The sequence below is a fragment of the Marmota flaviventris genome, chromosome 12, assembly GCF_047511675.1.
Source record: "Marmota flaviventris isolate mMarFla1 chromosome 12, mMarFla1.hap1, whole genome shotgun sequence".
Taxonomy (NCBI): domain Eukaryota; kingdom Metazoa; phylum Chordata; class Mammalia; order Rodentia; family Sciuridae; genus Marmota; species Marmota flaviventris.
Window position 1 is genome coordinate 94,436,189 of NC_092509.1, and position 13,819 is coordinate 94,450,007.

The 13,819-nt window shown below is 42.6% G+C and overlaps 1 protein-coding gene across 2 annotated transcripts in view; it reads right to left on the reverse strand.

Annotated features, from left to right (window-relative positions):
* Positions 1–13,819, reverse strand: part of Rgl1 (ral guanine nucleotide dissociation stimulator like 1) — a 147,445-nt gene that overhangs the window by 5,765 nt on the left and 127,861 nt on the right. For both annotated transcript variants that reach the window (XM_027935030.2, XM_027935028.2), the window contains exons 13-16: positions 13,379–13,500; positions 11,302–11,391; positions 8,702–8,888; positions 4,719–4,973 (exon numbers count right to left, since the gene is read on the reverse strand). In XM_027935030.2, coding sequence (XP_027790831.1) covers positions 4,719–4,973; positions 8,702–8,888; positions 11,302–11,391; positions 13,379–13,500 — 654 coding nt within the window. The remainder of the gene's footprint in view (positions 1–4,718; positions 4,974–8,701; positions 8,889–11,301; positions 11,392–13,378; positions 13,501–13,819) is intronic.

Here is a 13,819-nt window from a genome sequence, read left to right on the forward strand (position 1 = left end):
TCAATAAAAATCTAACTGTCTTAAAAGCACAAGTCTGATTTTCTCTTCATCTCTGCCCCAGTTAGCCATTGCAGGGCAACACTGGAGGGCTGACTTATGCTCCATACCTCAAGTGATTTCTTTAAACGTGAAAGAAGTAAGGAAAACTCAGTTATTCTTGCTTAAAACAAAAAGCTGTTCTCACCAGGAGGTAAGAGGACTACAGAGAAACACACACACACACACACACACACACACACACACACAGTCTAATCTCCCCCAAGACACTCTGCCAGTGTGACCGGAGGATGGCAGTGCCTAGATGCCTCCCTCTACTCAGGGCAGCAGCTGGTGTTTGTGATTCAATAAACAATATGCATTACACAATGGGTCCTTGTAAGCAATAAAGATCTTGTTCACTTGTCTATTACCAAAATGTCTGGTATATCCATTTGCAAAAGGAAAATAGGTGCACAGGAAATTCTTCAGAAGGAAAATAATTTTTCAATAGTTCGAAGGAAATTCTTTCCAAACTGGGTCAAACCGAACTAGCAGCATGAAACTTAAGGACACCACCTGGGGGTGAATATTAGGCTCCAGCCTTCTATTTAAGCATAAAGCCAGGCTACAAATTGAAGGAGGCCAAAGGCTGTCCTTGGGATTTTAGTACTTTGTACCTAGAAGCTCCTGAGGAGAATTAATGTTTACAGTAACTATTAGCTCAGTCATGCGGTCATATACTGTTATATTGAACCAACCCTGCCAACAGATATATGATGTGAGCCAGGTGTCCATTAAATGTTTAGCATACACTTCTAAAAAGTTTTTGAAAAATATAATTTAAAAAATTACATTTCTGCTCCTTCATCAGTTGGAGAATATAATGCTAAGTGAAATAAGCCAATCCCAAAAAATCAAAGGCTGAATGCTAATTCACAATAAGGAGGGTAAGGCACTAGAGAAGAATAGAGTTACCTTAGATTAGGTGGAGGGAAGTGAAGGGAGGGGAGAGAGGGAATGTGGGATAGGAAGGGTAATAGAACGAAACAGACATTATTGGTTTATGTATACATGTGACTGCATGACCAATATGATTCTACAACATGTATGTCAGAAAAATGAGAAATTATATCCCATTTATATACATCAAAGTACATAAATGCAGTCTACAGTCATGTATAACTAATTAAAACAAATAATTTTTTTTCTAAAATATTGCTTTTATAGCACTGGGGATAAAACCCAGGGCCTTACACGTGCTAGGCAAGTGTTCTACCATTGAACTACAATGCCAGCCCACAAAATTAATTTTAATATATTTTATTTAACCCAATACATTCAAACTGTTATTGTCAATATAAAATCAATAGAAAAATTATTAATGAGATATTATAATTCTTTTTTTTTTGTACCAAGTCTTCAAACCCTGGGATGTATTTTATACTCACAGCTCATCTCAGTTTGGACTTAGCCCATTTCAAATGCTCAATTGCCACATGTGGCTGGTGGCTCAGTTAGTGCATGAGGCTTCAGTATCACTTTCATGCACATTCTTGAAACCATAAATACTGCATTAAGAGATCTCAGGAAATCTCTGGGATTACCAAATGGAGAGAAATGTCACTGAGAGCATTCTGGTGGTAGAAGACACTTCTTGTGGGGTTGTAGACTGCTTGCTTAGCACGTCCGAGATCCTCAGCACCACATAAAAATAAATAAAATAAAGGTATTGTGCCCAACTACAACTAAAATATATATATATATATATATATATATATATATATATATATATATATATATATATATATTTTTTTTTTTTTTTTTAAAGAAGAAGACACTTCTCCATTGTCACTGAGCATTAACAGTTTAACTGAGGGTTAAACTGTGGCTTCTCCTACCTTCTTTACAGGCCAGCAGTTCTCAGTGGGGACTCTATGGCCCCAGAGTCCCTGAGATCCTGGAGGGAATTCACGAAATCATTTTCATAATAATACTAAGATACTGTTTGTCTTTTCACTCAGGTTGACAATTTGTACTGTTATTGTAGAGCAATGACGGGGATGAAATGTTGGCACCTTAGCACAGATCAGTAGAGAGGGCTACCTGAGCAGACCAGCAGCCACTGTGTTCTCAACACCACATATTAGGAGCAAAAAAACAAAAGCAAAAGAAAGCTATTTCATTTACAAATGTCCTTGATAAAACAGTAAAAATTACTAAGTTTATTAACTCTTCATCCATGAAGAGGCATATCTATAATTATCTGAAAAAGCATTAAAATACTCCTCCCTGTTCCAAATCCATACCTGTGTAGCTGGATTTTCATCATATACTACAAACCAAACAATACATCTCAGCAAACTTTCCAGAAGAAGATTGTAAGTAAAACAATGTTTCTCTTTTACTCAATCATTTTTGGAAAAAATAGATATTGTTCATTAAAAATATAATTTGCATGAATATGAAATGTGTTTGTTGTTATTTTAAATAAATGAAAATATTTTAAAATTTTGTTTTAATATTTAATATGGTAAATATCAATACATACAACCTGTATTAACCTGAAGCTCTTTGGAATATTTAATCATTTTTTAGGTTCTAAACAGGTCCTGGGACCAAAAAGTTTGAGACTTGCTACTCTAGGCCAAACCTGGATTAAATTATTTCTACCTTCTGGTCAAGTATAACATATTGATAAAGGGAATTCCCATGGAGCAAAGACTCTCTTCAGGCTAACTGTGAGAAGGAGACCACTAGCGTGACATGTCATGCCACCTGTCCAGAATGGGCCTGAGAGGCAGGTGGCAAGCTTATGAAGATGAGGGGCGCCACCTTGTGTCACATAAACAGCCATAGGGTGGGTGACAGAGGTGCAAAATTCCAAAGGCAGTACCTGTGCTGAGAAGAGCAATCTGGATGATCCATGAATCATCTCCCCAAACTCAGCCCAGCAGTTCAAGACTCCTGGCAGAAGAACTAGAAAAATCTCAGCCACTCACAGATGTCCCCAGACAGGACAGCGTACACACTCATGGGCATGACCCAAGGGTAACTCCTGGGTGTACAAATCCATGCTATAATTCAGAGACACTGTAGAGTTAGGTGGGAGAAATGACTTCTCTCTGGACGGCACGAGTAAGAGAAGCCATGTGAGCAGGCCATGCTGAAAATGCAGCCTAACAAAGGACCTTGCTTCCCCGAGGTTCTCTGGCCTTCTGAGGCTCCTTTATCAGCCCTTCCCTCACTCCCAGTCAAGCTGTGCCCCATCCTACACTCACTCACTCCCACATGACTATGTCCACCCTGGTGGCTGGACCACTCCTAGTACTCATCTCAGCACCGGCCTCCTACCACCCCTGCCTCTGACTGTCTATCAGGCAATGCCATCAGGATGTCCTCCTGGTGCCTCTGACTCAGATGCCCTCCCAAGCCTGGTTCTCCAGTAGTCTGCATCTCACTCGACAGAGCCGCACTACACCAAGATGCCTGGCCAGACTCTCATCGCCCGTCCCACATCTCCCCAGAGTAACCAGAAGCTACATAACATCTAATAACATCTCCTAAGAAGCCTTCCCTATGTATCCGCCATATGACTGTCATCCAAGCCCATCTCACCTCCTACGGGCTCCTTTCCTAGTCTCCCCCACTCTCTAGCAACAGGTCCCCCAAGGGCAGCTGCTTTGCTGATGAACAAGTCTGACTACTGAAAAGCCTTCAATGAGAGCCCACCGCCTGTAGGATGAACACAAACTCCTTTGTGTGGGCCACAAGAGCCTGTCCAATCTAATCTGGCCTCTGCTACAGCATTTAGCATATTCTGAATAATGTTTTATGATCTCCCCTTTTTTTATGATAACCTTTTTTATTATCCTCAAAGACAGAAATATCTCATTCTTGTTCCTATCCTCAAAGCCTGGTCCCATGATTAATATACTCAGCAAATGTTCAGTAACTACTTTGTTGATTTGAGGAATGTCTTAGCAAAGATTTTCTCTGGAATGTTAAAGGATAGCGCCTCCACACCACTGTGTCACAGGCAGACCTCAGCTTGCATTTGCTCACCGGGTCCTCACAGAGGTGAGTGGGGAGGGAGGTGTGGAACTAGCTATGGGATTCTGCTGCAAAGGAGAATCTGACTTTCAAGACCCAAGAGGTCCTATCAGCAAGGAGTCTGTTTCTGTAATAACATACTAGACTTCACGCACCCACCATGGGAAGCTCTGTGTGTATTCCAAAAAGATGGGCATTATTAAAAGCATTTTTTAACTATCCTAAGGAAAAGGCAGTTTTCATAAGAAACTCAAAACTGTATCTCCAGCTTGATCATCTGCTTTAGTAAGATCAGGTTTGATCCTGATGACTAAGGGAAGAAAAAGTTCACCAGGAAGCACAAGACTAAGAACGCACATTGACTCAATTATAAACCCTGATGCAAGACAACTTCCAAGAAGGTGGGAGCCCAGGGCATCTTCCCTGGAATATAGCCATACAGTCACACAAACTGAAAATTTTGAAAAGGATGACACTGAGCAGGATGAATAATTTTTAGATGTAAAAACTATATCCTGTGTGCACTGTTGGTATACATACTTGATGGAAATATACCACTCATCCACACCCAGGGAGAAGTTGGCATTTGGACACAATCATTCTGTGTGAACGTACAGATGTGGGAATATCGCACTCATTTAGGGGTGTCCTCTGGGGGGACAGCGCAGACGGAAACCCCATCTCCTTACCATGATGCTCTTGTACATGTTGCCATTGTTGTCTTCTATACTGATGCGGATTATACAGGTGTCTTCGTTCTGTTGGTTGTAAACAGGAGGCAGCACTGTGGAGGTAATGGATGTCACGGAGACGGAGCGCTTGTGGATTTTAGGGTTGTTGTTGCAGGATGGAGGGGAGGAGAGGGGGTTGATTAAGGATGACATCCCTGAGGAATTTGTGTCCATGGAATGGATGGAGGAACAAGAGGAGGAGGACTCAGAGAGCTGGAAGAGTAAACACATCCCAGAAGGAAACTATCAGAACTTGGCCAACAGTGCGCTTTGCAATTTTCAAATCAGAAGTAGCAACAGAGAGCAATAAACTTCAAATATTTTCCCCACAGCAACTTGCCTCTGGTGTGAGCGCCTCCCACCCCCATGGCACATGTTTACCTGTGACTCAGGGTGACCTAATCACTGTATCCAGGTGTTCTCTCACTTCCCTAGTTTTTAACTGTTCTTACAGAAGCTAACCAGCAGATGGCAGCAGATACCAGAAACCAGAGGCAATATGGGCTCGGGAAGGAAGGAGGCTTAAAGGGCTGGAGGAAAGCCTTACAACACTTGATTCAGTCTCATGGCCTTGAGCCCCAAAAGTTCTCAATGTGGCCACGAAGATCATTCTAACCTGATTTCACTTCATAATTGGTTTTGTTGTAGGAGGAAAAGTCTGTGTTGTTAGATATTTCCAGGATGAGGATAACAGATGACAGAGCTCAGAGTAGAACATTCCTGCTGGAAAGGCCCCTGGCCCATTCCCTTTCTAAAGCCAAGGAGCCTGAGACCCAGAGAGAACACTGGCTCCAGGTTCACCCAGCTAGCTGACTATACTACCACGACAAGCACCCAGTTCCTTGACCCCCACCATCGTGTTTACAGAGCAAGCGCGAAGTTTACATGGGGAATTAACCCAGCATCCTTGCTACGTTCAGCCCTGTGAGTTGGTGATAAGCTTTCATATCTTACCTTATTTGGATCTTGCAACTTTCTTGTGAACAAAAAGCGGAGCATTATAAAGATGAGGAGAATAAGATTCAGAGAATAAAGTGACTTGTCCAGGAGGACACAGCCTTTGAGCAGCTCTGCCACTTTCTACACTGGCTGCTACAGCCAACCATGTATATTTTTTCATGTTCTATCAAGGACAGTTGGGGAATGGGGTGCTACTGTTAATGTGGCTTTTGTGATCAGCCATTTATTTATCATACATGCAATATCAATGACATACTGAAGACATGCAAATAGAGAGGAAGCTAAAAATTCAATAGGAGTTATCCCCCCTCTGCAAAAATCATTAAGGTCAAACATTTTAGAGATCAGTTCTTATTGTAGAAAATTATGAGTAATTTCTAAGAATTAGTGAAGCTAAACTATACCATATTAGTCTTATAAAATATTCTGAAAACCATTTAGAAAACAAGAGTAATTTCTTTCATCTTTGTGTGCCCTTCTGTGGAAAAGGACTATAGAATTTTAGCTTTCTGATAATCTTGCTTCTAAGGAAATGGAGTCTCCTTTGTCATATTTCCTGGGGGCTTCTCCTTCCTGAGGCATAACTACACATTAAACTCTACTGCGTGGTTTGTTTAATGACAGCCAGGAAGCTCATATGATAATTTTGGTAGAGAGTCTAACTGTAGCTCTATCATAATGTGGTTTCATTACATTAAAAAAATTTGTTTTGCTTATATTCCCAAGGGAATCGATGTGAGGGTTGAGGGCGGATCATTTTACAGCATAAGTTTTCTTGTATTAGCCAAGAAAGGTCCACCTTCATTTTTTCACCTTCATTTTCCTCCATGCAAACTTTTTTGTTAGATTTTCCATGATTCTAACAACATTTATAATTAAGGCAAAGCCTTGAGGATGACTGGGTTATAGGAGTTCTAATGGTGAGTGGTTCTACCTAACGAATCCTCAAATTCTTACTGAGAATTGAAACGGTGAGGAGCAAGTGTAAAAATAAATGTTCAGGAATCAGATCAGGAGGACGAAGCCAGAGAGGCACCAGTTACGCCTTCACCCGGCTCTTAGGAGCGCCACCTCACAGCTAGCCTGTGGAAAAGGAGGGTGGCCGTCCTGAGGGCTGCTGGTGTCCTCACAGGACTACAGAGTAGTACTGGACTCTGGAAGTCACCAGGCCTTGCCACGCACTGAGCAGAGAACCAAGGGCCTTTCCCAGTGACATGCCAGGACTCTGCAGCCCAGGAGCTCCCTGCACCCAAGGTAAGCATCCACCTTTCACTGTGCAGAAACTCCCAACTGTGAGGAAGGTTCATCCAAAGAATACAAAGCCACGACTCGTACAAGAAATCAGAGAGACAAGAGATGAGACGAAAGAAAGCCAGGGAGGTGTGAACGACAGCACGCGGGCTTCTGCATGGTTTCAGAAGGAATGGCCTACACTTAGATATGCTTCCTCTGCACCTCCACTTGTGAAAGTGATTCCATCTCCTTTCCAGAGAGGGAGGAATCCCTCACAGATGCAGGCAATGCCTCAGAAGCCCCTTTTCTACATCATTCACCATCAGTTATGGGGCCTGACCACATAAGAACCCATCAAAAAGTGAATGACACTTCATGCTAGATTTGGACAAATCCAACGCTGTGTGTCAGTCAGACCATGGAGAATGGTCACATTCCTGGTTTAGGAGACATGACTCCCGAGAGGATAGACAATCCACAGACACTGACAGGGCTTTTCCTTCAACATTGGGAACATGAAGGACTGAATCTCCTGGACTCAAAGCAGAAAGGGGAGAATCCCACTGGGGCAGCATTTGAGTATCTCTTTCTATGACTCCTGAGCTCCATGCCACTGCTCGACAAAGTCACTTCAGGGATCCCAGATAACACGTTACTGCTAATGACACCATGTGAAGAAACACAGGTCCCCTTGCAGAGCCAGATACAAATGAAATGGTAGAACCGTAAGCAGCACTGCACCTCATCAGCCCAAACTCAAGCTAAGAAGCCAGAGGTCACCACACAGCAAGTTTGGTGGCCCAAAATCCCCATCAAATGGTGTAAGTTCCAATCATAGCAAAGCCCATCTCTGACGCAAACTCCTTGCCCAAAAGCAGATGTGTACACAAGAGTGCACATTCTTTTCATGTACTTATGCAGCCATGAAAAATGGAAACTCCACGAGAATTCCTGTATCTCTTCTCATTACTGTCCATCTGTTTCAGACACCAGAGGCTGTCTGACCACCCCAACTCTTCACCCTCCCCTGCACTCTGTACCCATGCTCTTTGCTACTCTTTGTCACAGGGAGCATGTTTCCCTGTGAGACTTGGCCATGTGATTGCTTTAGCCAGTGTAATTAAAGGCTTGCTGTGTGCTTGCAGGGCTGGTCTCGCCCCTTCCTCAGCTGTCTTAGCATGCTAACAGCATATGCTGGGTAGCCTATTAGTCCAAAGAGGGGCAGGAGGTGAAGCAGACTTGGACCAAACTGTGGCCTAGGGCCAAGCCTGACACAAACAAGCCAACCCTTTAGATGTATTTGAAAGAATAAATGGCTGCTGTCTCAAGTTGCTGATTTTTAGCGTGGTTTGTTATGCAATATGATTATGGTAAAAACTCGGCCAAGGCAAGGTACGGAACAAACAAGTTGACACATCTCTGTCTCTGGCTTTTGCACTCCTTCTAAGCAATCCTGCTTCTCCTGAATAAAGTATAGTTTATGTTACAGGTCACAACCCTCCAGAACCTTTAGATGTGGTTATGGGATAGTAATTCAAAGGCCAAATGAAGAAAACAACCTTCTTCCTGCTTTTCTACCTATCTCTATAAGGAATGGGTTCTAGATTGAACTCTGCTTTTGATACCTCTTTTAAAACTTGACTTTGAAAATATTGCAGAGCGATAAACTTAAAAGCAAACATTCCTTGTGTGGCAAACATTACGTCAGGCGCCCGCAGCAGGAATGAAGAAGAGGGCTGAGCAGATACCTTCTTCTGAGGCTCGTCGGGTGTGTCCATGGGAGTAACAGAGCCCTCCTCGGCCTCGGAGTGGTTCGACTCGCAGGATGACACGCTCACGGAGTCCATGCTTTCTCCAGAGCTCCCACTGGCTGTGGACTTGGGCTGCTCTTTGGTGGGAGTGCTACTGGTGATGATGTCTGACCCCAGAAACAGTCTGCAAAAAAACAAGAGGCCAAGCATTTGGGCCATTATCAATCTGGATCCATGACGGAGCAAATATTTTGTGCTGATTAAGTTTTTGATGGTTTCTCAATCTTGTAATCTTGACAGGTCATTAGTATTTTAGAAAAATGTTTGCTATAAATAGGTTTCTAATGACTAGCAGTAAACATTTTGTCCCAATAAGTTATTTCCAGCTTCAAAGTACACATAGAATGCTTAGTTGACTAAACTGGGGTCTTTCTAGGTCAATAGCCCTTCATCTTTTAACAGTCTATGGACCACTTTAGCAGGATCAAAACATCATCACCATACCCTATCACCCCCTACCCTGAAAGGAACTTCATGAGACTGAAGAAGGTTGTCATGCTTTGAATAAGAAACCAAGGAGGAAGACTTCAGCTTCCAACTATCTGGTGACCTACAATAACCCAAACCCTTCCCCTATAAAACAGTATTTAAAACTCCTTTCAGTTGAGTTTGCAAGACAGTAAGGGACATCCCTACAGGACATAAATGAAAAGGAACTGAAAACTGGAAGCATGTGAGTATTTCTCCAGCTGCTCTGCTAAGTGGGAAGCATGAATTACAGCAAAAGAGTGGCATATTTTTAAAAAATGTATTAAACACATATTAATTATACATATTAATGGAGTTCAGTGTAATTTGCCATATATGCATATATCATGCATTGATCATGGGTTTTAACACAGACAGAGGACTCAGAGATGAGGGATTCACTTTATAAAAGGTGGGGAGTTAAAACCAAAATCCCTTATATAAAGCCAGGGTCCTCAAAAGTCTGTACTCTCAGTAAAGAGAATGCCTAGAAAAATGTCTTCCTACTGACCCAGGAAGATAGCAGGGAAGCCTGTCTGTCTGGGATGGAAGAAAAATGTCTCCCTGGAAATCATGTATGAGCCTGGCCTGTACCTCACCCGGATTCACTACCTATGTGGTCTAGAAGTTAGGAATTCTCAGGCCAAGACATCCCTGGGAGAACGTAAAGGAAGGGAAAAGAAATGAAAGAAGAGGTATGGAGAGGAGATGAGAGGAATGCAGAGTAAAGGAGAGGAGCGGAGAGGAGTGTGAGGAGAGGAGAGGAGAGGAGAGGAGAGGAGGAAAAAGAAAAAGAAATTTTTCTAGAGGGATATACCTACAACCAGACTATAGAGAAGTCCCTGATAAAAATGAGCTCACAATAAAAAAAAATTTTTTTAAAGAGAGAGAGAATTTTTTAATATTTATTTTTTAGTTTTCAGTGGACACAACATCTTTATTTTTTATTTTTATGTGGTGCTGAGGATCGAACCCAGTGCCCCGCGCATGCCAGGCAAGCACGCTACTTCTTGAGCCACATCTCCAGCCCCCACAATAAAAATTATAAAAATACATACAAAGAAGTATTCCACTCAAAGGGAAAGTCAATAGGCATAACAAACAACAGGTTTATTTTTGCTTTTTTATTTTTTGGTATTAGGGATTGAACCCAGGGGTACTTAAGCACTGAGTCACATCTCCAGCCATTTTTGTGTCTTTATTTTGAGACAGGGTCTAGCTAAGTTTCTAAGGCTGGTTTTGAACCTCACAATCCTCCTGGCTCAGCCTCTCAAGCCACTGGGATTATAGGTATGAGCCACCACACCTGGCTCAAACAACAGGTTTAGACTCCTGAAAACTTCAGATATGAGAACTGTTAGAAAAAAACTTGTAATTTATTCATTCATTCAACAAAGGTTTGCATGTCTACCAAAGACAAAGCTATAAAATAAGTATGATTTAAAATATTAAGGACATAAAGAGAAGAAAATAAAAACAAGAATTTAGAGCAAGCCACTGACAAAAAAAAAGAGAATAATTTGAAAAATTTTGTTTCCAAGTGAAAAATATAACTGAAATTAAAAACTCAGTAGAAGGGTTAAATAACTGTGGAAGAGAAAACTCATTGCTAGATTCGTGAAAAATTATGAATGGATCTAAAGAAAGATCCTCAGACATCAGCATCAAAGATAAAGACAAGGTAACAGAGCTTAAAAGACAGAAATAGGAGTTTAGGTTTTATTTCAAAATACCTTCAGAGGTTTCTATGTAAGGAAGCAACATCATCTATGTTCAAAAGATCACCAGGATAATAGTGGAGAACGCAAGCCAGAGCAAGGGGACAGCCCGGAGACAACAAAGACGTTGGCAGGGTGGTCTACACAGGAGATGACGGAGGTTCACACCAGAGGAAGGAGCAGAGAGGAATGAATGCATTTAACAAATGTTCTGAGCTCATGACAGAAAGATCAACTATTTGAGTGTCCTTCATTTCTACCCTGACTCATGGAGACCTGGCTGGATACATTTCCTCTCCCCCACTCTGCTGAGACCTTCCCTGGGCCACAGGAGCCCTGGGTGGTACTCACAGGCTGAGCCTCTTCACCATGCTCTTCCGAGGTTTGGGAGAGGTGGTGCTGGCCTCAGCAGCTGCTTCAATCTCACAGGAGAGGGCGTAGCTGGGAAAGAGAGGGGTGCTGATGAGGTCGAAGTTGGAGAACTGAAGAACAGGTTTAAATTCACATGATTTATTGGTTTTTATTTTAGAGGAAACCTCTGACTGTCAGAGGGTACTTACTTACTAGCCAAATTTTAAAATTTTACACTGTGAGGCTTATCCCCTCATCCCACCCACTGGCACCTGGATTCAGGCCATTTGGTTCTGCAAGCTTCACATACCAGGATCGTACATGTGACAGCATCAAAAGCTGACTCCACTCTATTTTCTGATCATTATTCTCCCACTGCTAAGCCAGGGGAAGAGTCGGCCTCCATCACTTCCCTCCTGTTTCTTCTCTACCACCTCCATGTAATTACTTTGTGTATTTGTATACATGCATATAGGACTGTTCTTCTCTCCAGGAAATGAAAGAGATTTTTGTAAAATATCTACCTTCATTGATTAGACATAGGCAACTACATTATTTGTAAAGATATATACACATGACTATAAATGCAATTCTGAATCATCAAAACATCCCAAATTAAAAATACTCCAGATTTAGACATCTATATGACAGGCCACAGGACAAGAGAAATTTATATCTGATTTGAAATGCCTGTCTCACAAAAGCTTGTAGGTCTAGTTAGCAGAAGTATTTGGTTACAAAGCACATGGAAATAGTGGCCTGATACCACAGCCACCTTCAGATCTTAGGTTTTCAAATCAAGGAGCCCTGAGTTTGAATCCAAACACTGTCACCAATAGTTCTAATACTCCTCTAACTCTCAACTCCTCATTGGCAAAGACTAACTTTGCGGGCAGATTCACTCTCCCCTACAATAACCTTCCAAAGAAATTCCCCAGTCTATAGTAGGATAACAAACTTTTTCTGGAAAGACCAGATAGTAAGTATTTTAGGCCTGTGGTCCATGTGGTCTTTGTGCAGCTACTCAACTGTCTGTAAAGCCAGACAGGAACCATAGATAAGATGTAAATGAATGGGCTGTGTGCCAACACAACTTTATTTATGGATCCTGGAATTTGAATTTCAAAAAACTGTCCCATGTCATATTGCTAGTCTCTTGTTTTTATTTTTCTCGCAACCACTGAAAATGCAAAAACAAGTGGTGTAACCACCAGACTACAGGTAAGGTCTGAACCCGTGCTGGGCCAACAGCCAGAGCACTAGGGGTACTGGCGCCTTTCCATGCTCAGCAAGCACTGCCCCGCCCACACCGAGTCCTCGCCGCTCCTCCAAATGCCACGCCTGTCAGCTGCCAGGCCTTTGCTCGGTTCTTTTTTTTTTTTTAATGTATTTTTAGATGTTGATGGACCTTTATTTTACTCATTTATTTATATGTGGTGCTGAGACTCAAACCCAGTGCCTCACACATGCCAGGCAAGCGCTCCACCCACTGAGCCACAGCCCAGCCCCACCTCTGCTCAGTTCTGTCTGCAGCATCCTCCCCAACTTCTCCTGGTGAGGTCTCCCCCATTCCAGCCAGCCTGCGTATGATGCCCGCGTACCTTCCATCCTCCTCCCTCCTTGGCTACAGAACATGCTCCTGCCCGTGGGCTCTGTAGCACTGAACTTTGCACCATATTTCAAATGTTCATGCATCGCTTTCTCTCCCTGGATCGAAAGCTCCCCAATTGACACTTGTGACAAACACAGTGACCTCGCTAGTGGTAGTAGTGATAATTCATAGTCTGACAGTGCTTTCCTAAATATGCTCATTTAAGCTTCAGAAGGAACACTTTACAGAGGAGCATCCAGAAGATGAGGAAAAATAAAGATGTGTTGGAGGCCACAGGGTAGGAAAGTGGCAGAGCAAGACTCTGAAGGCACGCCCTCCCACCATGTCAGTCCTGCTTTTCCTGCTATGTCATGCTCCTTTGAAGACCAAGGACCTAGATCCCAGCTGCGGCCACCCAGGAAGGCACTGGAGGCCGTGCTCCTCAGGCTGACACCTCAGTCCCGGGCAGACCACAAGCCAGCCTACCTCTCCTCCTCTGTTAAGAGCTGCTGCCTCTGGAACCACTGGATGAACTTCTGGTCTGGGGTCATGCAATAGCTGTTGCAAGCTGACTGTAGGAGCTTTATTTGGGCAATCACTTCAAATTCCTAGAGCAGACAAAACAACCAAAAGAAGTGAACAGGAAGGCCAACCAAGTCAGACCTTTCAAACATGAAAATATAACATCTTGGGATAATATATGCAGAAAACCATCTAAGCAGACTCTGAAATACTGCTAACTTGGAGTGTAGGGGTGTAGCTCAGAGGTACAGGGCTTGTCTAGCAAGCAGGAGGCCCTGGGTTCAATCCCCAGTGCAGAAAAAATAAGAAAATAATCTATCTCTGAATCTCTGAAGTTCATGTCTGCTTTAATTTTCCACTCTCTTTTCTTCTTGAAAAATTAATTCATATGAATAAAACAAGTCG